This window comes from Phalangium opilio, unplaced genomic scaffold, assembly GCF_054372755.1.
Source record: "Phalangium opilio isolate 3A_F unplaced genomic scaffold, DU_Popi_V2 ptg000056l_1, whole genome shotgun sequence".
Classification (NCBI taxonomy): Eukaryota; Metazoa; Arthropoda; class Arachnida; order Opiliones; family Phalangiidae; genus Phalangium; species Phalangium opilio.
The window spans coordinates 429,677-457,143 of NW_028324175.1; the positions used below are offsets into that span (position 1 = coordinate 429,677).

At 44.9% G+C, this 27,467-nt stretch overlaps 1 protein-coding gene across 1 annotated transcript; it reads right to left on the minus strand.

Annotated features, from left to right (window-relative positions):
- Positions 1 to 6,223: 6,223 nt before the first annotated feature.
- Positions 6,224 to 7,841, minus strand: LOC149667639 (uncharacterized). Its single transcript, XM_089840942.1, has 2 exons — positions 6,402 to 7,841; positions 6,224 to 6,343 (listed from the first exon to the last, which is right to left on the minus strand). Exons 1-2 carry the CDS (start codon positions 7,461 to 7,463, stop codon positions 6,302 to 6,304), a joined length of 1,104 nt encoding a protein of 367 aa, XP_089697068.1. The 5' UTR covers positions 7,464 to 7,841; the 3' UTR covers positions 6,224 to 6,301.
- Positions 7,842 to 27,467: the final 19,626 nt, after the last annotated feature.

Consider the following 27,467-nt stretch of genomic DNA (forward strand, 5'->3'; position numbering starts at 1 on the left):
ACAAGGGCTTGTATCCAGCGAAACTCGTGACGATTTATCGTTGCGTGTGTCTGGCAAGCCCTCGAAAAGTACCTTGCGTCGTCGTCTCAAACGACGGATTGCTCGGCAAAAGGTCAAATCGGGGTCTGAAACGGCCTCCACCGCCGCTGGGGGTGCGATGGCTCGTGACAACCCAATGAAGAGGCCCAGAGCGGAGGATTCGACTCCCTCACCAAGTACCTCGCAGGCGGCGTCGAAAAAGGCTAAGTCCTATAGTGACGCCGCCAGCTCAGAAAAGATGGCCATTGTCAAAAAAGGCTATCCGACGGCGGTCATCACGGAGGAAGACGTGGGCCCAATTCAGAAGGCGATTCTAAGGGCGCTGGATGGGATACCTTCGGGGAGCCCTCTACCGCGCCTTGCGAACTTTAGCCTGACGACCGGGGCCCTAGTATACTCCTGTGAGGATTCGTTCACTGGGCAATGGTTGAAGGACAACTTAGCCTACTCGGTGGTGGGGGATGCGGTGCTCTCAGTAATGAGAGCTAGCGAACTCCCCAAGCCGTTTAAGGTAATGTTCCGCACCAAGGACCAGATCACCAAGGAGCCGGCGGTGCTGTTTCGGCGCCTAAAGGTCCTTAATGCAGGTTTTGCCACTGAACGCTGGAAATGTATCCGGACGTACGTGGACAGGGCCGTACGGTACTGGGTACTGCTAATTGATGGCTCCTCATTGGAAGCCATTAAGAATGCTGGTTTCGTGGGCTATACTGGAGTGGACAAGGGTTCCTTCAAACTCCTTCAGAACACGGAAACCACTAAAACCACTGTAGCCGAGTCTGCGGCGGGGGGTGGGACTAGCGAGATGGGGGATCTCGCGGAGGAGCTCTCTGGTGTCGCTCTAGGCACAGAGGGGGAGGGGGGGGTGGCTCATTCGGAAGTCTGTTCTTCCATGGATGAGTCCACCCTACTGGAAGAATCGGATGGGACCCTTCGGGGTTCAGCCGATGAGCGTTCTAGTGGTCCTGGTGAGGGGGAGGATCTTGGGACTGGGAGCTCGCCTGTCGGGGGGGGAGGTGCCATTAGCCCTCTCGGGACCGATGAGGTGTAGCTAGGTCCCTTCTGAACCCCTCTCTTAGGGACCATGGGGACGCTACGTGCAATTCAAATCAACTTGCACCATAGTAAGGCGGCCTCTGCGGTACTCTGCAGGAGGTTTGCTATAGAGGGTCTTGATCTGGCCCTCATACAAGAACCGTGGATTTGCCATGGCAAAATCCTCGGTCTTGACGCGGCGGGGTCATTATTCTATGACCAAACTGCTGCTAGACCTAGGGCGTGTATTTTGGTTCGGAGGGATCTTTGTTGTATCTCTCTACCGCTGTACACATCCCAGGACACGGCGGCCGTGAATCTAGTCCTGGCCACTGGGCATGCCAAGTTGACTATCACGGCTGCCTCCGCATACTTTGCCCACGACGCGGACTCTCTCCCGACAATTGAGGTGATCAATTTGGTCAATCAATGTGAAAAGAGAGGGGACAAACTAATCATTGGCTGCGATGCCAATGCTCATCACATCACGTGGGGCAGCTCTGACTGCAACAAGAGGGGTGATGATTTACTAGAATATTTAGTTGGTTGTAAACTCTATATTCTTAATCAAAACAATGAACCTACTTTTGTTACTTCTAATAGAAGGGAGGTCATTGACCTCACGCTAGCCACAGAAAACCTCGTGTCTTCCGTGTCTAACTGGCATGTGTCAAATGAACCGTCTCTGTCGGATCATAGGCACATCTGCTTTACTGTCGCGATTACTTCTGTCCCGGCGGGGACGGAGATACGCAACCCAAAACGGACTAATTGGGCCGGCTATAGGGAAGACCTAATCCTACGCTACGGAGGGGGTCACACTCTTAAACTTACTTCACCTAAGGATCTTGATCGGGCTGCTGGTGATTTACAGTGCTCCATCATGGAGTCGTTCCACCGGAACTGCCCACTTAAGACCGTCAACCGCTCGAGGCTTGTCCCTTGGTGGAACGCGGATCTCAGCCGGCTTCGTAAATACACGCGCAGGCTCTTTAACAAAGCCAAGCGCACGGGTGACTGGGCTGGATACAGGCAGTCCCTTAACGCCTACAACAGGGCCATTAGAGCTGCTAAGAAGGACTCCTGGCGGACCTTCTGTGAGCAAATCTCCAATGTCCCTGCCACGGCTAGGGTCATGAAGATTCTAGCGCACGACAGCACACATCGACTTAATGCTATTAAGCTACGGGAGGGTGTGTACACTAAATCTGGGGCTGAGACTCTCAAGCATATGCTGGAGGTCCATTTTCCTGATTCTACTTTTATTAATCCAACAAACCCTGACTCTCTCTACCCTGTCCTGCACAGGGCTAAGAGGGAAGACTGGCTTGTAGCCAGACAGGTTGTCACGATTCCCAAGCTTCGGTGGGCTGTCAACTGTTTTGAGCCCTACAAGTCTCCGGGACCCGATGGGGTCTTCCCTCTGCTTTTGCAGGAGGGCTTAGACCACATCGCCTCTCCGCTATGCAAGATCTACAGACTTTGCATTGCTCTCGGTCACATACCTCGTGACTGGAAACGCTCTAGGGTCATCTTTATTCCCAAGCCCGGGAAGGCTTCCTATCTCGAGGCGAAAGCATTTAGACCCATATGCCTGACCTCCTTCTTCCTCAAAATTCTGGAGAAGTTGGTGGACAGGTACATCAGAGACGAGGTACTTTCGATAACTCCTCTCTCTTCTTCACAATTTGCCTACCAAAAAGGCAAATCCACTGAGACGGCCCTTCACGGCCTTACGAATTGCCTGGATAGGGCATTCGAGTTTCAGGAAATTTCACTGGCTGTCTTCCTCGATATCGAGGGGGCCTTTGACAAAGTCTCTAGCTCGGTTATTACTGAAGCTGTTGAGAGATTTGGCATCAGCGCCACTCTTGGCCGCTGGATCAAGTCCATGCTTACCGACCGCGAGGTGTCGGCGTCCCTCCTTGGGGACTCTCTAGGGGTGACTACCAGCAGGGGCTGCCCTCAGGGTGGAGTGCTCTCCCCCCTGTTGTGGTGCCTGGTGGTGGACGAGCTCCTGGGGAGGCTCGGGGGTGCTGGGGGCTGTTGCTGCTTCGGGTATGCGGACGATGTAGCGATAGTCTTTACGGGGAAGTTCCCGGATACTGTTACCGCGCTTATGAGATCTGCTCTCTCTAGCGTGGAGCAATGGTGTCAGGCGGTTAACCTCACCGTTAATCCTGATAAAACTGTCCTTGTTCCTTTTACGAGGAAGAATACTAAGGATCTGTTCAATGATATCTCTTTCTTTGGCCAGGTCCTGACAAAGTCCTCCGAGGTGAAATACCTGGGGGTGACTTTTGATTGTAGACTCACATGGAAGCCGCATCTTGATCGGTGTATTAAGAAGGCCAAGATGCTCTTCTGGAGGACCAGGAGCTCTGTCGGCCAGACTTGGGGCCTCAACCCCAAGGCTGTACACTGGCTCTATACTGGGATCATCAGACCCATACTATCTTACGGGGCACTTGTCTGGTGGACAAGGGTCCGGCTTAAGACGGTGCAGGCTGCCCTGCGCAAGCTTCAAAGGCTTGCCTGCATTGGTGTTACGGGGGCCATGAGATCGACCCCAACTGCTTCCCTGGAGGTGCTCCTTGACATGCTTCCTCTTCATCTCTTCATTGAGGAGGAGGCTGTCATGGGAGCCTACAGGCTCAACATTAGTGGCTGTTGGGTTCCAAGACTTTGGGATTACAGCCATACGAAGCTCTTTCGGGAGTACGCCGCACTTGAGCCGTCGCTTACGATGTGCTCTGACAAAACCGTTACCAGTTTTGATTTCACTAAGCCATTCAGTATCCACTTCCCCAGTCGGGCAGAGTGGACTAACCTGCTGCCTCTTGGCACTGGGGGTGAAACCATTTGGTTCACCGATGGCTCCAAGACTGATTCCGGCGCTGGCGCCGGCTATTACTGTCAAACCACAAGGGTCGGCTTTTCTGCTTGCCTGGGCACCTTCGCTAGTGTGTTCCAGGCTGAAATTGCCGCGATCTGTTATTGCGCAGATTACTGTATTAACAAAGGGTATACCGGACGGACTGTGAGAATTTATTCTGACAGTCAGGCTGCCCTGAACGCTCTGAACCAGTGTCAGATTTCTTCTCAACTGGTGCGTAGCTGCCTCGACCTGCTAGCGCGACTGGCATCCTGCAACAGGGTTCTGCTGTACTGGGTGCCAGGGCATAGCGGTTATTATGGCAATGAGCAAGCCGATAGATTTGCGAAAAGGGGTGCGGAGGCCAAGCTCTTGGGGCCGGAGCCGGCCGTCCCCATCCCTTACAGGCACGTCAAACGGTGTCTGCATGACAGGTTGACTGTCATACAAAATCAGCTCTGGCACAGCATGGAGGGCCAGAGACAGACAAAGTTGTTTGTCGATGGTCCCTGCAGGTCTCGTGCTAGGGACCTAATTTCGCTCGGCAGATGGGATATTAGGCTGGCCACCGGTCTTTTGACCGGGCATTGCCGGCTTAATAGGCACCTCCATCTGATGGGTTTTGCCGACGACCCTCTCTGTAGGTCGTGTCAGGAGATGGAAGAAACATCCGCCCACGTACTTTGCGAGTGCGACTACTTCGCCTCGCTTAGATTAGAATATTTTGATTCACACACCCTGGAACCCTCGAGGGTCTCCTCTCTCACGGTGGAGCGAATTCTTCGCTACGCTGCAGCTACAGGCCTATTCAAGGCCTGATTACGAGGATGCACAATATGCCTTTGGCATCGGTGCTAGGGCGCGTACCCTCCTCATCAACAATAATAATAATAATAATAATGTAACTATCTTATTGGCGATGCCCCAGTCCGCCCTGTGTGCTCTTCGAAAGTGCACGGGGGGAGCGTCGGTGCTTGTGGGGTCAAAAGCCTCGGAGTCCGGAAAGTGTACCTTAAGCATATGCTTAAGGGTGTCAGTCCCTGACTTGGTAAACTCACCTTCTGCCACCTTGATGGTGCTGAGCTGGTGAGTGTTATCGTGAGCCAGGATCCTCATGATCTTGGCAGTAGCGGGGGCATCAGAGATGCTACCGCAGAAGTCCCTCCAGGAGTTCCTTTTGGCCTCCCGGATGGCTTTATTATACTTGTTAAGGGTCTGTCTATAAATAGTCCAGTCCCCAGTCCTCTTAGCCCTATTAAAGAGTTTACGAGTGAGCTTGCGAAGCTTGCCAAGTTCCGTATTCCACCAAGGAACGAGCCTCGGCCGGCTGGCAGGCTTCGCCGGACAGTTGTGGTGGTAGGAATTGATAATGGCTTGTTGCATGAGATCAACAGCCAAATCAAATTCCAGCACCGAGGAAAGCTTTGGAGCATTACCTCTGAGTAGGATGCAAAGTTCCTCCCTGTAGCCGGACCAGTCGGTCCGACGGGGATTACGCAGTTCCGTCTTAACCGAAGTTGACTTGACCGCGACCGAGAAGCAGATGTGCCTATGATCCGAAAGAGACGGTTCATTAGACACATGCCAGTTAGAAACCGACAGACTGATATTGCCTGTGGCCAGGGTGACATCAATGACCTCCTTTCTGTTAGAAGTAACGAAGGTTGGCTCATTGTGCCTGTTGAGAATATGCAGGTTCGTACCGACCAGATATTCTAGCAGTTCATCACCACGTCTGTTGCAGTCACTACTGCCCCACGTGACATGGTGGGCATTGGCATCGCAACCCAGAATGAGCCTGTCCCCCTGCCTCTCACAGCGGTCGACAAGAGTGACAACCTCCTGTGGTGGAGGGGAGCCAGTGGCATCATGGGGAAAGTAAGCAGACGCCATGATAAGGCCAGTTGCCTCTCCAGAAGAGGAGGGCATTACCTTAATCACAGCAGTATCCCTAGTGAGGTAGTTCGGAAGCGGAAGGATGTCAAGACCCTTCCTGGTCAGAACACACGCCCTGGGGTTGGGTGAGGTAAAGTCATAAGAGATATTACCTGCATTCTTTAAACCAAGGATTTTGCCATTATGAATCCAAGGTTCCTGAATGAGGGCCACATCCAGGCCCTCTAAGGCAAACCTCCGGCAGAGAACTGCCGAGGCTGCTTTGCAGTGATGCAGGTTGATCTGGATCACCTTGATGCTCATGACTTAGGAAGAGAGGCGGCCCCGGCTACCGCTTGGCGGTAGCGTGGAGTCCCGATCCAGGACCGGTATCTCCTTCGCCACCACCAGCAGCACCCTCGGCCCCCAGCTCCATCCCAGTAACAGGAGCGCAGGTCCTCTCGGTATCAGAGTCCTTCAATAAGTCGGACTCTGTCCCGAGGTCAATGTCTGAGCTATCTGGAAGGGATGGCTCTAAATTAATACTAGCAATATTTGCTGCCAGCTCCCCACTCACGCTGGCTGCAGTATTGCCCTCTTCTTCAGAAGCCTCAGAGGCATTCTGGAGAGGGTCCTTTGGCGCATTCAGGACTTTAAATGTCCCGACATCTACACCAGTAAGACCCTCGAAGCCGGCTTCCTTGATGGCCTCCATGGAGGAGCCATCAATTAGGAAGATCCAGCGTCTGGTGCTCTTCTCATCGAACGACTTCAGGCACCGCCAACAGTCGGTCAGAAACCTTCCGTTGTAGGCCTTCAATCGCCGGAGAAGAGCCGCCGGATCAGTGGTGCGACGGTCCTTGGTCCGGAAGGACACCTTGAACGGCTTCGGGAGTTCACTGGCCTTCATCACTGAAAGCCGTGTTCCCCCTATGGCACGCTCATTATGGTGTAGCACCTTCACGAGCCATTCACTGGTCGCAGAATCCCCACATGAATAGATCATGGCCCCAGCCATGATGTGGAAATTGAGAGGACGTGGCAGCGAGCTTCCCGAAGAAAGCTCAGCGTCCAATGCGTCAAGTATAGCGGCCTGGATAGGAACGACGTCCTCCTCCGTGACCGCATTAGTCGGATAGCCATCTTTAACGATGGCCATCTTGACAATACTGGCGACGTCGCAGTAAGACTTGGTCTTCTTTGACGCCGCAGCTTGTAAGCTAGGCGAGGGATCAGGGTCCTCTGTCCTAGCTCTCTTGCCAGAAAGGGTGGTAGCTTCTCTTGCACCAGGCGTAGAGTCCGTACCCGGGACGTTTCTCCCAGCACCCGAAGGTACAGGAGTCACATCTCGGCCCGTATCTCCTGCACCCAGTGCAGAGTTCTGGCCACCTTTTTGGGGTTGTTTTCTTCGGCGGTTGGCCCTGCGCCTCCTATTTGCTTCACTCAACCTGGTGGAACCCGATTGAGGAGCAGGAGGCGACTTTTGGCCTTCCGCCGATTGCGGGTGGGTGCTGCCAGAGGCAGCATCTCGCCCAGAAGCAGGTTGGGAGTTGCCTCCTTCCCTGAGAGAAGGCTGGGTACCGGTAGAACCGGCTCCATGCCCAGGTTTGGTTTTAGTTTTTGTTTTTAAAGAATCCATAGAGATCCCACGAGTAATGAGGCAAATAAAAAGTCGCCACCCGGTAGTCCTCAACCCGGGTGGAAGGCTAGTTACAACGGGGTTTCGCCTGGTGCCCCGAGGGGATCGTTCGAGATACCGTAGATTAACTTCCCCGGTACCACACAGCCCTCAGCACGATACCTGCACACCTTGGCTTGGGAAGGGCGCGTATCAGCTCAGCCCACAAAACGCAGTGGTTGCCCAGCTCTCACCACCGAGGAGGTGTGATACAACGCACTGTTGAGGACCCAAGCTGGCGGTCGCGCAAGCGAAAGGTAAGGCAGAGCAGCAAAGCAAGGGGGGAAATTAAGCGCGCCATCCAGCTTGCGTCTCCAACTTCGAGAGCTGGATGGTGGTGTTAGAAGCCAGTGTAAGTGCGGACTGGTGTCAATGTGGGATTGACAAAGAATATATTATTATTATTATTGTTGATGAGGAGGGTACGCGCCCTAGCACCGATGCCAAAGGCATATTGTGCATCCTCGTAATCAGGCCTTGAATAGGCCTGTAGCTGCAGCGTAGCGAAGAATTCGCTCCACCGTGAGAGAGGAGACCCTCGAGGGTTCCAGGGTGTGTGAATCAAAATATTCTAATCTAAGCGAGGCGAAGTAGTCGCACTCGCAAAGTACGTGGGCGGATGTTTCTTCCTTCTCCTGACACGACCTACAGAGAGGGTCGTCGGCAAAACCCATCAGATGGAGGTGCCTATTAAGCCGGCAATGCCCGGTCAAAAGACCGGTGGCCAGCCTAATATCCCATCTGCCGAGCGAAATTAGGTCCCTAGCACGAGACCTGCAGGGACCATCGACAAACAACTTTGTCTGTCTCTGGCCCTCCATGCTGTGCCAGAGCTGATTTTGTATGACAGTCAACCTGTCATGCAGACACCGTTTGACGTGCCTGTAGGGGATGGGGACGGCCGGCTCCGGCCCCAAGAGCTTGGCCTCCGCACCCCTTTTCGCAAATCTATCGGCTTGCTCATTGCCATAATATCCGCTATGCCCTGGCACCCAGTACAGCAGAACCCTGTTGCAGGATGCCAGTCGCGCTAGCAGGTCGAGGCAGCTACGCACCAGTTGAGAAGTAATCTGACACTGGTTCAGAGCGTTCAGGGCAGCCTGACTGTCAGAATAAATTCTCACAGTCCGTCCGGTATACCCTTTGTTAATACAGTAATCTGCGCAATAACAGATCGCGGCAATTTCAGCCTGGAACACACTAGCGAAGGTGCCCAGGCAAGCAGAAAAGCCGACCCTTGTGGTTTGACAGTAATAAACGGCGCCAGCGCCGGAATCAGTCTTGGAGCCATCGGTGAACCAAATGGTTTCACCCCCAGTGCCAAGAGGCAGCAGGTTAGTCCACTCTGCGCGACTGGGGAAGTGGATGCTGAATGGCTTAGTGAAATCAAAACTGGTAACGGTTTTGTCAGAGCACATCGTAAGCGACGGCTCAAGTGCGGCGTACTCCCGAAAGAGCTTCGTATGGCTGTAATCCCAAAGTCTTGGAACCCAACAGCCACTAATGTTGAGCCTGTAGGCTCCCATGACAGCCTCCTCCTCAATGAAGAGATGAAGAGGAAGCATGTCAAGGGAAGCAGTTGGGGTCGATCTCATGGCCCCCGTAACACCAATGCAGGCAAGCCTTTGAAGCTTGCGCAGGGCAGCCTGCACCGTCTTAAGCCGGACCCTTGTCCACCAGACAAGTGCCCCGTAAGATAGTATGGGTCTGATGATCCCAGTATAGAGCCAGTGAACAGCCTTGGGGTTGAGGCCCCAAGTCTGGCCGACAGAGCTCCTGGTCCTCCAGAAGAGCATCTTGGCCTTCTTAATACACCGATCAAGATGCGGCTTCCATGTGAGTCTACAATCAAAAGTCACCCCCAGGTATTTCACCTCGGAGGACTTTGTCAGGACCTGGCCAAAGAAAGAGATATCATTGAACAGATCCTTAGTATTCTTCCTCGTAAAAGGAACAAGGACAGTTTTATCAGGATTAACGGTGAGGTTAACCGCCTGACACCATTGCTCCACGCTAGAGAGAGCAAATCTCATAAGCGCGGTGACAGTATCCGGGAACTTCCCCGTAAAGACTATCGCTACATCGTCCGCATACCCGAAGCAGCAACAGCCCCCAGCACCCCCGAGCCTCCCCAGGAGCTCGTCCACCACCAGGCACCACAACAGGGGGGAGAGCACTCCACCCTGAGGGCAGCCCCTGCTGGTAGTCACCCCTAGAGAGTCCCCAAGGAGGGACGCCGACACCTCGCGGTCGGTAAGCATGGACTTGATCCAGCGGCCAAGAGTGGCGCTGATGCCAAATCTCTCAACAGCTTCAGTAATAACCGAGCTAGAGACCTTGTCAAAGGCCCCCTCGATATCGAGGAAGACAGCCAGTGAAATTTCCTGAAACTCGAATGCCCTAATCCAGGCAATTCGTAAGGCCGTGAAGGGCCGTCTCAGTGGATTTGCCTTTTTGGTAGGCAAATTGTGAAGAAGAGAGAGGAGTTACCGAAAGTACCTCGTCTCTGATGTACCTGTCCACCAACTTCTCCAGAATTTTGAGGAAGAAGGAGGTCAGGCATATGGGTCTAAATGCTTTCGCCTCGAGATAGGAAGCCTTCCCGGGCTTGGGAATAAAGATGACCCTAGAGCGTTTCCAGTCACGAGGTATGTGACCGAGAGCAATGCAAAGTCTGTAGATCTTGCATAGCGGAGAGGCGATGTGGTCTAAGCCCTCCTGCAAAAGCAGAGGGAAGACCCCATCGGGTCCCGGAGACTTGTAGGGCTCAAAACAGTTGACAGCCCACCGAAGCTTGGGAATCGTGACAACCTGTCTGGCTACAAGCCAGTCTTCCCTCTTAGCCCTGTGCAGGACAGGGTAGAGAGAGTCAGGGTTTGTTGAATTGATAAAAGTAGAATCAGGAAAATGGACCTCCAGCATATGCTTGAGAGTCTCAGCCCCAGATTTAGTGTACACACCCTCCCGTAGCTTAATAGCATTAAGTCGATGTGTGCTGTCGTGCGCTAGAATCTTCATGACCCTAGCCGTGGCAGGGACATTGGAGATTTGCTCACAGAAGGTCCGCCAGGAGTCCTTCTTAGCAGCTCTAATGGCCCTGTTGTAGGTGTTAAGGGACTGCCTGTATCCAGCCCAGTCACCCGTGCGCTTGGCTTTGTTAAAGAGCCTGCGCGTGTATTTACGAAGCCGGCTGAGATCCGCGTTCCACCAAGGGACAAGCCTCGAGCGGTTGACGGTCTTAAGTGGGCAGTTCCGGTGGAACGACTCCATGATGGAGCACTGTAAATCACCAGCAGCCCGATCAAGATCCTTAGGTGAAGTAAGTTTAAGAGTGTGACCCCCTCCGTAGCGTAGGATTAGGTCTTCCCTATAGCCGGCCCAATTAGTCCGTTTTGGGTTGCGTATCTCCGTCCCATTGACAAAGAATAGAAGATGGTGGTGGTGGAAGCCAGAAAAGTACCAGACTGGTGTTCATATGGGATGGACGAAGACCAAACATGGTGGTGTGAGAACTCAAGTATAGAGTAGCCAACGGAGAGAAATACAATTTTCCAAATTTCTGTGAACTGTCAATGCGGTCCGGAAATTAGGAACACGTTTGCTCCGATACGCAAACGGCGAACGCGGTCACGTGGGTGTAACAACGGACAGACAGACAGACAGACGACAGACACGGCCATTACAGAACCTCTCCTGGACTACGTCACACGGAGAGGTAAAAATCCAGAGAATTGTATATGTTGTAGGTTGATTATCAAGGGAAACAGTTCAGTTTATTTTCCCAAACAATTGACTTGGTACTAGAAGAGATGTGAGTCGGTAATTTACGGACAATTTAGCAAATTTCCGTAATTTTATAATGGTTAGAATTATCAAACATTTTTGAAATTTTTGCGCTCTGGGAGTGAAACCACGTGTACTAGCCTTAAAATAGTGGTTCACACGTCCTTATATTTTTAGTCACTTAAGTAGTGTTTACTTGAAAGCCGGACCAAGTAGTCACACGCACATGCTAGTGCCCTTTTATTTTGGTCAAGGGCTCATTACGTGCTAAATTTGGCTGTCTATCAGATTTATGGCACGTGTCGTGGCCCTCGTAGGGGCAATCATCCAATTGGCGTGCGTGCGACGGCGTATCGGTATCATTCTCTATTCCCCCCTATTATATAAGGTGCACATTTAGCCGGTCGTGTCCGTACAACCTTCTTTGACTTAGCAGTAGAAAACCTACTGCATTGAATAGTGACAGACCATGTTAAAGGCTTAAAAAAGCCACCATAGTAAGAGACAGGATGCCGCAATTACGTTTGAAGAAGATTCAAAACTATTTCAACGCGCTCGAGGTGACCTGCCTCCTCCCCCCGCGCGGTTTTTTCGCCGCGTGCCGTTTGGGGGCTCCTACCGCGTTTGGGATTCGCGTCCCGGGGCGCGCGCGTTCGCGTGTTAATTAATCGCGTTTAAAGGGAGGGTGAAGTAGAAAATCAAGTGATTTTTTATCGATTCTTCTACTAATTATAAGACCAGCCTGCATAGTAAAACATTCAGGAAATACTTCCGAATGATTTTAAAATTCAAATTAGGTTCAGATTTTAATGATAATTTTAAACAAGGACTGCCGACCAATGGCGTAACGCCTTGCCTTTTTATTAACAAAATTCTCGTGGCACGTTCCGTGTCTCGCGCCACGATTTTCACGTCGCGCGCGAATTTTATCAAATCTCGTGATAAATTTCTTTAGGCATGGCGCGTGCCACGAGAATTTTGTTAATAAAAAGGCAGGGCGTTACGCGATTGGTCGGCAGTCCTTGTTTAAAATTATCCTTAAAATTTGAACCTAATTTGAATTTTAAAATCATTCGGAAGTATTTCCTGAATGTTTGACTATTCAGGCTGGTCTTATAATTAGTAGAAGAATCGATAAAAAATCACTTGATTTTCCACTTCACCCTCCCTTTAATTATGAATGATAATTTCAAATTAGTGTCATTCGAGTATTAGCTATGATACCATTCACCACACCTGGAAATTTGATTATTTTCGGTCCTTCGGGAAAACAAGGATAAAATGTTCGAACCTATAGTCGATTTAAGGTGGAATTCATAAACGTCGGACGCTACGCAATTCAGTACAAACGAGGGCAGGGCCTCATGCGCAAACTTCCTGCCTCTACCTGTACTAAATTGCGTTTCCTACGACGTTTATGAATTCCACCGTAAGTTGTTTGGCATTACAGTATATATCAGCCTTGTTACGATGAATTATAAGAAATTGGTGTAATTACGCGTCAAGGTTTACCCGATGTCACTGTATACGACGGCTCTCAAACAATATTAATCATCTTAGATGATAAGAACAATAATTTATCAGAAATTATTACTAAACAATCACACCATAGGAAATTATTCGTAATTACCCATTTACAAAATATATTTGAAAAAAAACTTCCTTAAAGGCTCATTACATGATTCTTATGAAAACCGTGAGAGATCTTATGCAATTAGTGGTCCTCTCTAAACAATTGGAACCCAACAACTCGAAATTTATAGTAGAATGTTATCTGGATGCAACTGAGAAACCTCACGGGTATTTACTTTGCAATTTAGCCCAAAAATGCCATTCCGAGTTAAGATTTAGAACAATTTTTTTACCGAGAGAACAAATAGCCATCTATACTCCCAAGAAGAAAACGATATAATCAAACAACATTTCCGAGATTTCATCATTCGTTACGATGTCACCACTAAGGAAGGTCTAAAAAACATCGGGAAATAAAAAGAAAAGAGCAGTAGCTAAAAATATCAATTTGAAAGCCGCTTTGGGGCAATTAAATCATCTCCAGCTCATGGGATTATCATTAGCTCCACCGAACGAGCTCGACCAACTATGGTTAATAATGCAAGATACATTTCCAACAAATGACCCAAACGCAACGAAATTTCTAGATTATTTTGTAAACACTTGGATGGCAAACACCCTGCAGCCACCGGAAACGTGGAATCACTTCTCATGCAACGAATTACGCACCAACAAGGACTGCACTTCAAATTAAATAGCAAGTTTTCAAGCCAGCATTGTTTCCGTTTCTTGCGGAAATACAGAAATTACAAGTAGATTTTCGTGGGAAGAAACTTGATATTGATGTCGGCAAACCTCCAAATCCACCCGAAAAAAATTCCTCAAATTCAATGAAAGATACAAAAATGCTGTTTCACTTTATGATAACGAAACAAAGAACACCAATTTTAACGGAACTCAAGCCGCATTGAAACTTCTTAATTCCATAGCAGTGAACGTAGATTTCCATATTTAATTGAGTTATATTTTGTACGTAAATAAATGACAAGTTGGGGAAACCAAAATATTACCTCTCCAAGTCAAGAGGACTACTTACAAACTTATTTACCCAGATATGAAAATGTTTCATTTTTTTAAGAACAAATACTGAAGTTGAAATTTATGAAATATTAAAGCAGTATACAAAGCATAGCAAATATACTGTAAATCAGACTACATTTTACGTCCTATAAGGATATACTTGTACACATTAAAATCATCCGATGGGGGAAAAACGGGAAATGAAGAGATAAAACTTTGGAGGGATATTACCTATACGTGTTTGTAAAGGTCCAATTTTCTACTCCTCAACTGTATAACCTCTATGTCCAAAGCCATATTTACAACAATTTTCTTATTTGTCAACATGACTGTTAACGTTACATAACACCAAAGCTAATTTGTGGCTACACACACTTAAAGTAAATGCCCACCATAAAAAGCATGAAAACGCAAAGCTATAATCCGATTACGATCAGACCTTTCACTGGTCTGGTCTGCGCTCAGCAGGGCTCACCAAAAAAGACAGCGGATTTTGGAAAACGTTTACCGGTGAGCTGTGTCGTCATAGCTTTTCTCCGGTCATCGGTGTTTTAAAAATGACGCTAGCGCAATAAAGCGTGCAAGGTACCAAGGCTTAACAAAAATTGTATGATAACATATTTAGAGAGATAGATAACAACAACTTTTATAATTAAAATTAGAAACTAACATGTCTCTTAAAATTCTTGCGTGATCAACTGGTTTCACGCCAATTAAATAGCATCAGAAACAGCAAGAGCTATTTGTATTAATTCCTCCATGTTTTATTTGGCCAAGCCGAGAACTACGCGTTTTACGTCACTTTATCCAAAAACCCGACTATTTTCTTTGAAGACCGCTCTATCTCAGCGCTGAGCACCGTGACGTCAAAATTCAAAAACAAAATCCCGTTCAGCGTAACAGCGCTGAGCTCTGCTGAACGCGGCCCAGATTTCCAAAATGATTATAAAATCTAAGCCTAATTATTTAAAAGAGTATTTAACTTTTGGCTCACTCTGAACCGTTAATTTCTCTGCATTACAGAAACGAAAACCAAACCCAAGCGTTTTATTTTTGGTTCATTAGGCCTATTGACATATAAAAGTTCATTTGACCGATAGAGTAGCGTTCTTCTTGAAATCACTTTAGAAAGGATTATGCTATAAACAGATTTAGTATATAGCAAGTATTCCCACCTCTTTGACAACATTGCCACCCCTTGAAGGATCTTTTAAGTTATTGTTGTCCAGTTCTGATTCAGGTGCCTTTACATTAGAGGTGGAATCTGAGACATGATATATCCTCTCCTGGGATACTTTACTGGGGAGCGGACTAGAGATCCTAGAGTCTTGAGTCATTTTCGATTTGCCCGCAGAGCAGATGTATTTTCTTTTTTTTCTATCTTCACCGTACCAGAACAAGTAGCTCTCTTCACGGTAAACCTTCAGGCACTTTCCGTGTTCTCTTCCAAGGCATTCTCGACAAGGTACGTAATGTTCTTGCCCGTAGAATGGGTTTTGGCACTTGGGACATTTATCTTTACTTGGAGCCATATCAAATTTTTTTTTCCTTTTTTCCCCTTTCCCTTTTTTGAGACTATGAAGGCTTGTATTTTCTCTTTTTTTCAGGAAGTAGGACGTCAATGGACAGCGGAAAACCTTTACGCGGCGCACTTTTCCCGTACTTAGGCCTCGGTCGCGGGGTATAATAAACTTTTGGCAACACGCAGGAATTTTAACTAATCGAGTGTCTCAAATGACACTAGACACTGAGTGTTAAAAGAGATCTTGAAATACTTGGTGGAACCATATAGGCTTTGACACTAATTAAAAATCTAATAATTTATACACAAATGTCTCCAGATATAAGGTAGGAAGATGGTTTAGGTCCCCACTTGTATACCTGAAATTAGCGCAAAACTGAAGTATTGGGCTAGAAATTGGTCCGATTACCTAAAGTTCATTATTGAATGGAATTGAATTGAATTTGAATTTATTACGTGCATAACAACATACAAAATCGTACTTTTTATAGTTATACACGCGTTAAATTAGCTCCTTTTAAAACATATATTACGTAACTCTTCTTTAACAAACCGATTTTTTTTATCGGTGTAAAACAAATCTAGCTTTCGTCGAGAACGGTAATGCAATTTTAGCTCCGCGTTTTAATCAAATACTAATCAAGTTTTTTATTTCTTATCATTGACAATGCAATGTTAGCCTCGTAATTACTGAGTTTTAACTAAGTTTTTTAGCCCTATATTCTAACAAGTTTTAAATAAGATTCTATTATCTTATTATTTTAATCGCTGACAACGCGGTCTTTAACCCCGCGCCGATAACCACCCTGCGTTTACTATGCCTTCGGGTAAAAGAAAGTTATGTAAAATCTGTGCAAAACCTATCACGGCGAAAAAAGACAGCTCGATACCGTGCAAATTATGCAAGACAACGTTTCATATCAACTGCATCAACCTGAAGCCAGAAGATATTGACCTCCTATGGGATGGAGTTAAAATCAAGTACAAATGTGACTCATGCAAAAAAAGGTAAAGACGAAAATTCGCTATTAAACGATAGCGGAAGTGAAAACGACCCAGAGGGCAGCTCTGACGAGGACGAAACCGACAAAACTCGTAACTCCACTAAACATACTCCCCCTGGCACCGACGATCTCATTGAAAAATTAAACGAATTCTACGCGACCGACAGCTCAACTCGAAACAAAGACTCGGCTACAGATAAGATAGTAAATACAGTGGTCGCTCTCACGATCTCAGTAACTGCCCTACAAGAGGAGGTCACTAGCCTGAGGGAAGAGGTCAAGGAGTTAAAAAACCAAAAAAAACCAACCAGGGTATGAGGCCACTAAACACCATATTTGCACCTGTAAACGCCAGCTCTTCTCTTCCTGCAAACCTAATGGAAAACCCGTCGTGCGGCTCCATTCCATACCCGGCTACCACGAACAGCACTCCATCATCAGATAGTGCAGTGAGAACCAGGAAAAACCCATGGGAACCAGTAATACAGTACCACAGGAAAGCATACACAGACATAATAACGAGCCAGAAACCGAACACCAACGCCCAAAACGCCATCAACCCTACACGGCCTCAAGTAGGAACAAACCGAAACCACGTGAAAGTCAACTTTGGACAAATGACACTAGAAAAAGCAGCCACCTGCAAGCTAAGCGCACTGACAAAATCAGCTGACTTCTTCATCGGGAACTGCAACATAAACTCGGACGAAAATACAGTCAAGCAATACCTAGAAACAAAGAACATAACTGTTAACGCCATTCGACAAACAAGAAAATCCACTGACCCAACAGCCAGGATCAAATGCTTCATACTCAACACAACCACGACATCGGAAGACATCCTAAACACACAGACGTGGCCAAACGGGGTATCTTGCCACGAACTACAAACCACAGACACTCGCAAAAAAATATGGGGCACAAATGCTGAAGAAAATGCGCTAGTACTATCAAATTCTCCGAAATATAAATACTACCTATCAAACTGCACAAAGAACATAACGATAGAGGATATAAAACAGCATCTAAAAGAAATTGGCACAAATATTGCGGGAATTAGCATCACCGAGTCAAACACGAATTATAAAATTTAATGTACAACAAACGAGGATGACACTATCCTGAACCTAGAAAACTGGCCAGACAGTGTACAGGTCCAAAGATACCGTGAGCCCAGGGGGCAGAATCCCACATCAGAAGAAGCTTGACCACAAAATCATAAGCCAGACGCACTAAAGCCTAAAGTAAAAACTCACAACGGACTAAAAATTGCCCACCTGAACGTAAGAAGCATGAGAAACAAAATTGATGACGTAGAATACCTATTGGAAACCAATGGCATTGACATCATTGGCATAACGGAAACCTGGCTCATGGATGAAATCCCGGACACCACATGCAACATTAATGGCTACACAATGGTGAGACAGGACAGAACTGGCAAACTGGGCGGGGGCGTCTGCATATACTATAAAAGCGAACTACAACTCACACAAGAAACCATAGGCAGCACAGGACCAAGTCGTCACACCAGCCCCACCCTAGAATCTCTATGGATCACAGCAAACTACACAAACTGTACCCAATTACTGATTGGGTTCGTCTACATTGCGCCCCAACTCAGTGCAGACGAATCAACAGACGCAATTGAAACACTACGAAAATACATCGACGTCCACCTAAGAAGCAAGGCAAACACGGAAATCCTCATACTAGGAGATACAAACTGTGACATAAAAGCCTCACCACAGTCTAAAAAAACAAAACACCTCCTAAACACCATGCTGGACTTCAAACAGTTAATAACAAACTACACACGAATTACATTAACAACAAGAACACTTATCGACCACATATACACAAACTATCCCAACCGTGTAATTGAAGCTGGGACAGTAGCCTGCGGAGTCTCCGATCACGACCTGACGTACATGATAAGAAAGAAAACATGCCCTAAAATTAAAAAAGAACTCAAAGAAGTCAGAAATTACAAGCAAATGAACACAACAAAATTCGTGGTGGACCTGCAAAAGACCCTGCATACAAAGTATCACACCTTCAGCGAACCAAACCTTGGCGCAGAAATATTACAATCGGAAATAATAAAGCAACTGGATATTCATGCACCCACCCGGAAGAGATTCACACCCACGTCAAGCGCACCCTGGCTCACCCCTGTTATAAAACATCAAATGCACCTAAGAGACAAGTACAAAAAAAAGAGAAACCTAAACGCGGCGCAATACCAGGAACTTTACCGGAAGCAACGAAACCACACAAACAACCTAATATCACAAGCAAAAACCAACTACTTCAAAGACAAACTTGGAAACGGACTCAGCCCTTATGGGAACGCACTTTGGAAGACCCTTAAACCGTATCTAAAGACAACAAAAAATACCCAAATCACGCAAAAACTACAAGTAAATAACACAACTTACGAAAATCCAAAAGAAATCGCCGAGGAACTAAACAAATACTTCGTCACCATAGCCGAGAGACTACTTGAAAAACAAGGCAACACGCCCTACCAGCCACCAAGTATCGCAGACACCATGGAACCCACCCAGGAAAGTTTCGAGAGCTTCCAGCCAGTCTCGGAAGACACGGTGTTCAACATGCTCAAACGTATCAACCCAAACAAAGCAAGCGGAATCGACGGTCTCACTCCAGCCCTAATCCGCAGCCTCGCAGCCATTATATCGAAATTCACTGCGAAAACAATAAACTTATCCTTCACTACTGGAACATTCCCTGCAAAATGGAAATTAGCCAAAGTTATACCTGCACATAAATCTGGAAACATGCATGAGCCAAAAAATTTCCGCCCACTCACCATGCTGAACACCATCTCCATGACATGCGAAAGAATAGCCAACAATCAGATATACTCATACTTAGAAGGGCAAGGGTTGCTCTACAAATATCAATCGGGCTTCAGGAAAGGCTATTCAACTACAACTGGATTCTTCCACCTGCATGAAACAATACTAAACCAAGTAAGCCAGGGCAACTTTGTAATAGTCATATTCGTGGACATGTCGAAAGCCTTTGACACGGTGCAACACAATATATTAATTGACACCATGAAGAACATGATCGTTAAGAGAATGGCGCTGAAATGGATCACATCTTACATCAGCAATCGCAAACAATCCACTTACTACAATAAGCATTATTCCACACCCATGACAGTCCAGCATGGAGTACCCCAAGGCAGCGTACTCGGCCCACTACTTTTCAACATATATACAGCAGACACCCACAAAGCTTTACACAATTCCAGCGCAAACGAATATGCCGATGACAATGCCATCATAGCTGCAAACAAAAACCTCCACCAACTAATTGATGATGCTCAAACAGACCTGAATTCTCTAGAAGACAAGCTGCTCTCTAAGGGACTAATCCTAAATAGGGATAAAACCAACTTCATGATATTTAGTACCAACAAAGAAATGAGAAGGGAAGCAGCTAGTGTAAACAGCATATGCTCCGGCGCGGTAAAAAGAGTCACGCACTACAAGTACATCGGAATATGGATTGACGAACAATTAACATGGACACCACACATCGATTACACTATCAAAAAAGTGAAATCGCGTATATGGCTTCTAAAGCCATTACAAAAACATCTGGATATGGGAACTCTACGAATACTATATAATGCCCTTATAAAACCACTAACAGATTACGGAAATATCTTTTACCACAACGCGCAAAAAACAGCACTCTCTACATTAAACACCCAATTAAATGCTAGCGCAAAATTAATAACCAAAACTAGCAAACGTTCCTCCGCAACCGCGGCAAGAAAGACAGCGAACATAAAAACCCTGCACCATAACTACGTACTCAATCTACTAATCTTCACACACAAAGCTAAATACAACACACATCCGGATTACATACAGGACTGGTACCCACAGCACCAACAATCTAACAACACCAGAGGCCAAAAATATAACGTGTCTCAAGAACCTTTTAATAATAAATACCGCCACCGAAGCACCAAATACAACGGCATAAAAGTATGGAACAGCCTACCGAATAACGTAAAAAACATAGAACAGCTCTCTGCCTTTAAATTAGCAGTAATAAAGTATCTAGACTCAGAACAATATAATCATGTATATTAAATAATTGTAATTTAAATCGGACCTCTACGAAAACAAGTGTACACTTATGGAGTGATCCAATAAAAAGCTTTTTTATTATTATTATTATTATTATAAAAGGGTCGTCCATTAAAATAATTATTTGAAATCTTAGACGGGATACATTTATAAAGGTTAGGAATTTCGATTTATTTCTGTTTCCATTAGGGCAATTTTAAGATTGGTGATAAAACGCGTCTCCAAATGCCTTGTTATCATCGGCATATGCCAAACATGACCTATTATTGGCCCAAAGTAAGTCATTTATAAATATCACGAACAGTGGTGGCCCTAGCGCGGAACCCTGTGGTACTCCTACCGTTTTTTTATAACTTATTTTTGTAGTGTGCTGATTAATTTTTAGGATATTGGTTCTGTTTTTCAGGTAGTCCTCAATTCATTGGAGCATTTTTCCTTCCATGCCATACCAAGAGAGCATCAGTAAAAGTATTTCGTGGTCCATTCTGTCGAACGCTTTACTCAGATCCATATATAGGCAGTCCACTTGCTTTTGACTGGTGACTCTTGGAACTGAGTAATTTGTAAACGTAATAAGATTCGTGTTGATAGAACGGTCTTTCAAAAATCCATGCTGGGCAGGGGACAGAGCTGGTTGAAACCAATGGCTAACGTATTTTTGCACAACTGTCTCAGATAATTTGGCAAAAACGGAGATGATGGAAATAGACCTGTAGTTGTTTACATCTCCTTTCGATATTTTCTTGTGAATTGGGACAGCTAAGGATGTTTTCCATTTTTAGGGAAGGCTCCTTGCTCCATGGAAAGGTTGAATATGTGCAGAAGTGGAGCTGTTAGTGACTGGGCGCAAGCTTTAATTACAAACCCCGGAATGTTATCCATTCCGCTGGCCTTTTCAGGTTTAAGCCTTTTAATTCCTTCATAGACATTCTTTTCTGTCAGTTGAAGTTTTAGAAATGGTTGAAGCTCTTGTCCGTTCATTTTCGCTCGCAACATATCCTTCGCCTCCAAATTCAGTTCTTTTCTTTTGCAGCCGCTTAGTTCCTCAAAATAGCTTTTAAATTGTCGAGCTATTAGCTCATTATCTGTGATTGTCATCTTATTTTCAACTTCCAATCTTATTTTCTCGCTAATCCTTGGTTTGACCCTGTTGTTTACATAGTTTCAGAAATTTTGAGGTTTGTCCTCCAATTCTTTTACAATTGAAAGACCATATTTGTCCCTGTCACTTCTCAGTAGCCTTTGTGCTAGTTTCCTCAGTTCCTGAAATCTCTGTACGTCTCCCTTATTCATTGTCCGTTTAAATTTTCTATGAAAGATTTGTTTCCGACGCAGTGCCTTTCTGAGTTCAGATGAAAACCAGTGAGGATATTATGATATTTTGCGGACTTGCTTTGGTATATATAATTCCAATCCAGCTTCAATAATTTCGTGCGGCTTTTCTACGGAGACTTCTATGTCTTTAGTAGATACAGTATCATGCCATGAATGATTTCGTAAATATGTATATAGGCCTGAATAGTCTCCTTTCTTGAAATTATATTTCCCTTGTTGATCCTCATTAATATATCCATTTGAGTTTTCATGAATCACAAAGGATATCAACAGAGATGATAGTTATCGATTGGCGTCAGTGGTATCTCATCTGCTCTAATTTTAAGGTATTTGCAGTTGCTGAGGACAAGATCCAGGATGTTTCCCGATATATTCCGAAAGGAGTTATGTTGAGTGAGATTGAGGCTAAGAACGAAATGGAGAATCGCTTCCGCTTTTGGTTTTACCCCCGAATTGCACTGATCAGTCAGGCCAAGTTCCCAGTCTATTCCAGGGACATTGAAGTCGCCTACCATGAATATTAGCATATCCTTGTTTTCTAACACTTTGGCTAAGTTGTCAAAGTTCATCACGTATTCCTCTTTAGGTGCCTTTGTGTTAAGTAATGGTTACCGATTAGCGTTTTCTGGTCGTTAGAATCGCTCATCTCCACCCACACGCTTTTGGATCTAAGTTCTAGATCCGTTCTTCTCTTCTCTAGAACCCCATTCGCGCCCCATACGCCTCTATAGGACTTCTTAGAAGTTCTATAGAACATTTTTGTACGGGAGGTGGTTGTTTAAATGGCCAAAAGATAAGGTTTTAAAATGGGCTTAAAATATTAATTTAAGCCCATAAATAATTAGAAACCCATATCATTCAAACATTTTCTTTTTATTCGAGATTCTATAAATTTTGTTTAGCATTTAACACTATCCTTCGCCTACAAAATGTAAAACATACAAACGTTTTATCAGAAGTGAGATGAGACCAAGTACTGAGCTAACCAAATTCTTCACTCGGCGATAGTGAATATTCTTGATAACACAAGAACGGTTGACCCTCTAGTAGCGGTTTCTGAATTTCCCCTCCAAAACGTGAGACGCTCGCGGTGGTAGACGGCCGAACTAGATTCAAGGAACCGCGTCCGTGTTCGGCCGCTTTAGGTTGAGGGGAAGGGGGTAGGAAATGTTTTTGGAACTCGACCAAATTTTTACTCAGTAGTGTAGGCGCGTTGGAAGCGGCATAATATCCTCAAATTTGTTCACTAGTGCCAGGATCTACTATCAATGCCAGAACCCTTCACTTCTAGTCTCATCTCACTTCTGGTTTTATTAATAAAAGAAATTCTGCGATATACTTATTCGCGAAATAATTACTCGCGTCGTAGGATCCTTCCTTACGGTTTTGTTAGTTTTATATACCATAAACATACACATATGAAGAGCTAAGTTCAGAACTCTTAAGGACTGGTATGGACAATGAAATTCTTATCCTCCGTAATAAAAGATACGAAATTTACATCCTTCCTCATTGCGAGGTTGGCAACTCCATAACTGGTAAATATTTGGGGTTGGCATTCCGTACATTTTGTGCGGTGTGAGGTGTACGGGAAATACGAGGATAGTATCCCCCGCGAATTCTTTCAATTTGAATTGATGAACCTTCTTATTTATGATACATGAATAGATTGGTGAAATAAGTTTTGCGTGATGAAAATCACGCTCACATTTCTGTGATGGGTACCTTTAGTAAATAGGGAACCGATCTGTCCTTTGTTTTCGGTCATTAGATCGTCGATTACCAGGAGGCAGGGATTACTATCGTTATATTCGGTTAAATCCGGTAATCCCTCCTTGAAAATAACTTCACGTTTCAATTTATCAAAAAACGGCTGCCATTCGGCGTAATACCAATGAATCTCACTAAATTTTAGGCAAGAACATCACATCCCTATACTCAATTAGTTTGAGAACTAGTTGAGTCTTCCCGGGCCCGGATGGACCCCGCCAAGATGGCGTTAAATGTATGGTAGAATGGATACATGACCAAACCTCTCTACTGTTAGCGAATAAATGACCGAAGACAAAACGGATATTCGTTTATACAAACGCTCGATTTTATAGCGGTTTTTGATAACCTAAACCATCGTTTTTAAGTAGATAGTTTAATTTTATGTCCGAAGAAGTGTTCATTTACCTTTGAAAAACTCCATCAAAATCGATCATTTGCCAAATGAATTTCCCATAGGATTAACATTACTTGTGAAGATGTTCTCATCTGAAATCGATCGTTTAGGTTTTAAAAACTTGAATAAAAACGGTCGTCTAGAAAAATTTGTAATCGACATAATTTGCAGAAGAAAAAATGGCTGCAAACGATCGGTTTTGAAGTGGTATTTTCAAAACTTTATTTCACAAACCCGCAGTACCCTTATATAAAAAAGTTTGATAATGATTTATTAGGGTGTGACATCTTCAGATTTTAATAGTAATTTCTTCGAAATACTGACAATATGAGAAAACATATATTTACAGAATTGCTCATCGAGAAATGTGTCCGAGCGTTGCCTACGTTAATCAAGGCCTGTGCGCGGCGCCGATTTTTATTTTTAATTTGGCAATTTAAGTTGCCAAATTCTCGACCTGAGGCGCTTTTAGCTGGACCTAAATAATTTGAAATGTTCATTTTCTCGCGCGTTTCGGTCCAGCTATCCATGAAATCTCGCGCTAAAATAGGGAGAAAATTAGAAGTCGCGTTTCTTAAAAGCCACCGCGCCCAGACCTTGATTAACGTAGGCAACGGTCCGAGTCAATGGTGGGTGTAACCCCCGAATACCCTAATTTACCAGTGGCGGATGTAAAGTTCATTTCTACGCGGGTATTCCAGTCGTACATTATACAGTCGTGTTTTATTTGGGAGGGATTGTCGGTTTCATGGTATATTATCGATTGGGCGTGTTATCAAAACAGCACTGTCCAAAACGGCTTTTTCATAAACGCGTTTTCCATTATAGCCATTTCTCGTTTTAGCGCATTTTGATTACAGCGTTTATATCTTGAGCGTACGAAAGTACGCCTTTTCCAAAATATTGTTGTTTATCTTTATTAACTTCCCAAAATAATATGCCTTTTCCAAAAAATTACATTTTATATTTACTTCCGATATAACATTACTCCTTTTTGCATAATATTGTTCTTTGTCCTATATACTTAATATAATAGATATTTCCCTCCCTATCAATCACAGTTTGGGCGGAAACAGCAACCGCTGTTTTGGGAAATATCGCTGTATTGAGAAACGCGGAAACAGCAATCGCGGTTTTGCTTCCACGCGGTTTTGGAAACCGCTCTTTTAGGAACCGCTTTATTCCAAAACGCTCTTTTGAAAACCGCTCAACTACCCGTGAACCGGTTTCACACCCATAGCACGCCTTTGAGATTGCTTCCGTTAACTGCTCTAGTATGAATTTCTGTATTTTCTCGTGGACTCGCTTGGCCTAACCCAAGAACGCGGTAACCTCGTCGTATTTATCCAATAAAGCAAGCCAGAGAGGTTTTGAGATGGCAAAACCGACCTTCGTAGGATAGTGTTTACCGTAGTTCACACTGCTACCCAATCGTATTTCTCGGATGTTAATGATTCTGGTATCTTGAAATTCGGTGAAGTCAACTCGTTTCGTTTGTGACCCCTTGAAAAACCAGGCCGATGAAAAGACTGTTTCGCCGTCGAAGAACTTTGAAATTTCCCCACGCTCCTGGTAAAGTTCACCGATTTCATGTTCGGTCAAAGTAATAAAGGGGACTCCATTCAGACAGCTCAACTGAATTTTACAGTCCGGAGTCACACTAATTCCTTTAAGTGTAGAAATTGGAAATATCTTGGCGGTGTGCCTGCATAGAAATTCCGAGTTAAAACAATTCAAAGGTTAAACTTTTATTAAATACATAACGTATACGTACATTTTTAATTCTTTACAAGTCCAGAGAATGAATTCCAGTTTCCATGCCATGTCTTTTTATACCCCCGTTTGTTTACTTTACACCCAAAGGGGTCAATAACATTTTTCGCATTTCTGCAATTTTACAGAGCCCCATCGCTATATCTGAAAACCATTCTTCCACCCTTTACTGTATTAGTTCCATTTCAATAGATAAACTATCGATTTATAAATAATCTCGAGAAATAAACTTTTCACGCTACCGCTTGTGGATACACCAAATTCCCGGGAAAATTTTCGCTCTCTTGGGTTCCTCGTTCGAATTGGGGGTGATTTTATGTCGTTGGCTGATAAAATGCTATCGGTATTTGCGAAGAATTATCACGGCGTTGAAATTTTTGATTTTCCATATATAAAACCACGGTTTGGGGTTCGAGAGTATCGCCCTAAAAAGTCCACTGACACGCCGGTAGTCATTCTGGGCTCTCGGTAAACGGAGCTCAGAACCCCGTTATTTTGAACTCTCAATTTCATATTACTCACGTTGTTCTCGAACTACCTATCAGTAAGCCTCTAGCATTATAGGCAGTATAGGCAGTGTCATACTTATGGAACATATCTTATAAACTTATGCCAATACTAATATTATGTGCAGAGAAACCAACTTTCAAGGACACGCCTCCATGCTGTGCAATATTCCTCACGCCACGAGACACCACTAGAGGGAGCCTAAGCTCACTGCATGTGAGAAGCTAGCCAACTCTAGCGGTGTCTCTCTAGGCGTGAGGGTAATTATCCAGTATGGAGGCTCACCCCTGGTAGTTGGTTTTCCTGCATGTAATATGCGCATTCAGTACTATAATAAATAGCTTCTTTTAAAAAAATAGCAACATTTTAAATCTATTCTATGAGAGCGGTAGCTCTCTAAAATAAGACTTCATACTGCTCTTAATGTATAAGGAGGGTTTTTTTGTTTGGATGTAGTTTTTTTCTATTGTATTAACTGTTTTGAAAAATTTCCACAGAACTACAATTTGGGCCCTCAATATGTCGTTAAAATTTCAAAGAGATCCATTAATTAGTTTATTTTATAAAAAATAAAGTTGCTAAGGGTGGTTTTTATTTCCATAAAATTAATCAGCCCTTTTGACTAAAAACTGGAAATTTTCCATAGAAATAACATGGGATTTTTTCCGCAAACAGCCATTTTGTCCAAATACTTAAAGACATAACTATACAATTGTTAGACTTGAAAATGGTTTTAAATGAAAGGTACAACATTTTACTTGGCGCTAAGCTATTTTCATTAAGTATGATTAAGTCTAAGTGTGTTTAATTTAAAATTTTTAAAACCATTCCAATCTGCAATATTTTAGAAGGGATGAAGAGTCAGTTTATGATGTTAGCACGTTTAAAGCTATTTGGTTCAATTTTCGCGGTGCTTGATAAACAAGGGGACATTGCCTTGTGTGAGCTAACAAGTTGAGTTTCAAATTGCCTTTGGCACAGTAGCAAAAAAGGAGATTTGACAAGATTACCGACCGCTGGCAATTAAGCTAGATTAACAACCGCTGGTAATTAAGCTTGATTACCGACCGCTGATAATTAAGCTAGATTACCGACCGCTGGTAATTAAGCCAGATTACCGACCGCTGGCAATTAAGCCAGATTACC

Bases quoted from the DNA above. Each gene is read 5' to 3' on its own strand.
- LOC149667639 (XM_089840942.1), bottom strand. From the start codon at position 7,463: ATGGATTCTTTAAAAACAAAAACTAAAACCAAACCTGGGCATGGAGCC. The intron at 6,344-6,401 runs GTGAGTGGGGAG...CATCCCTTCCAG, and splicing joins AGGGCAATACTGCAGCCAGC to ATAGCTCAGACATTGACCTC.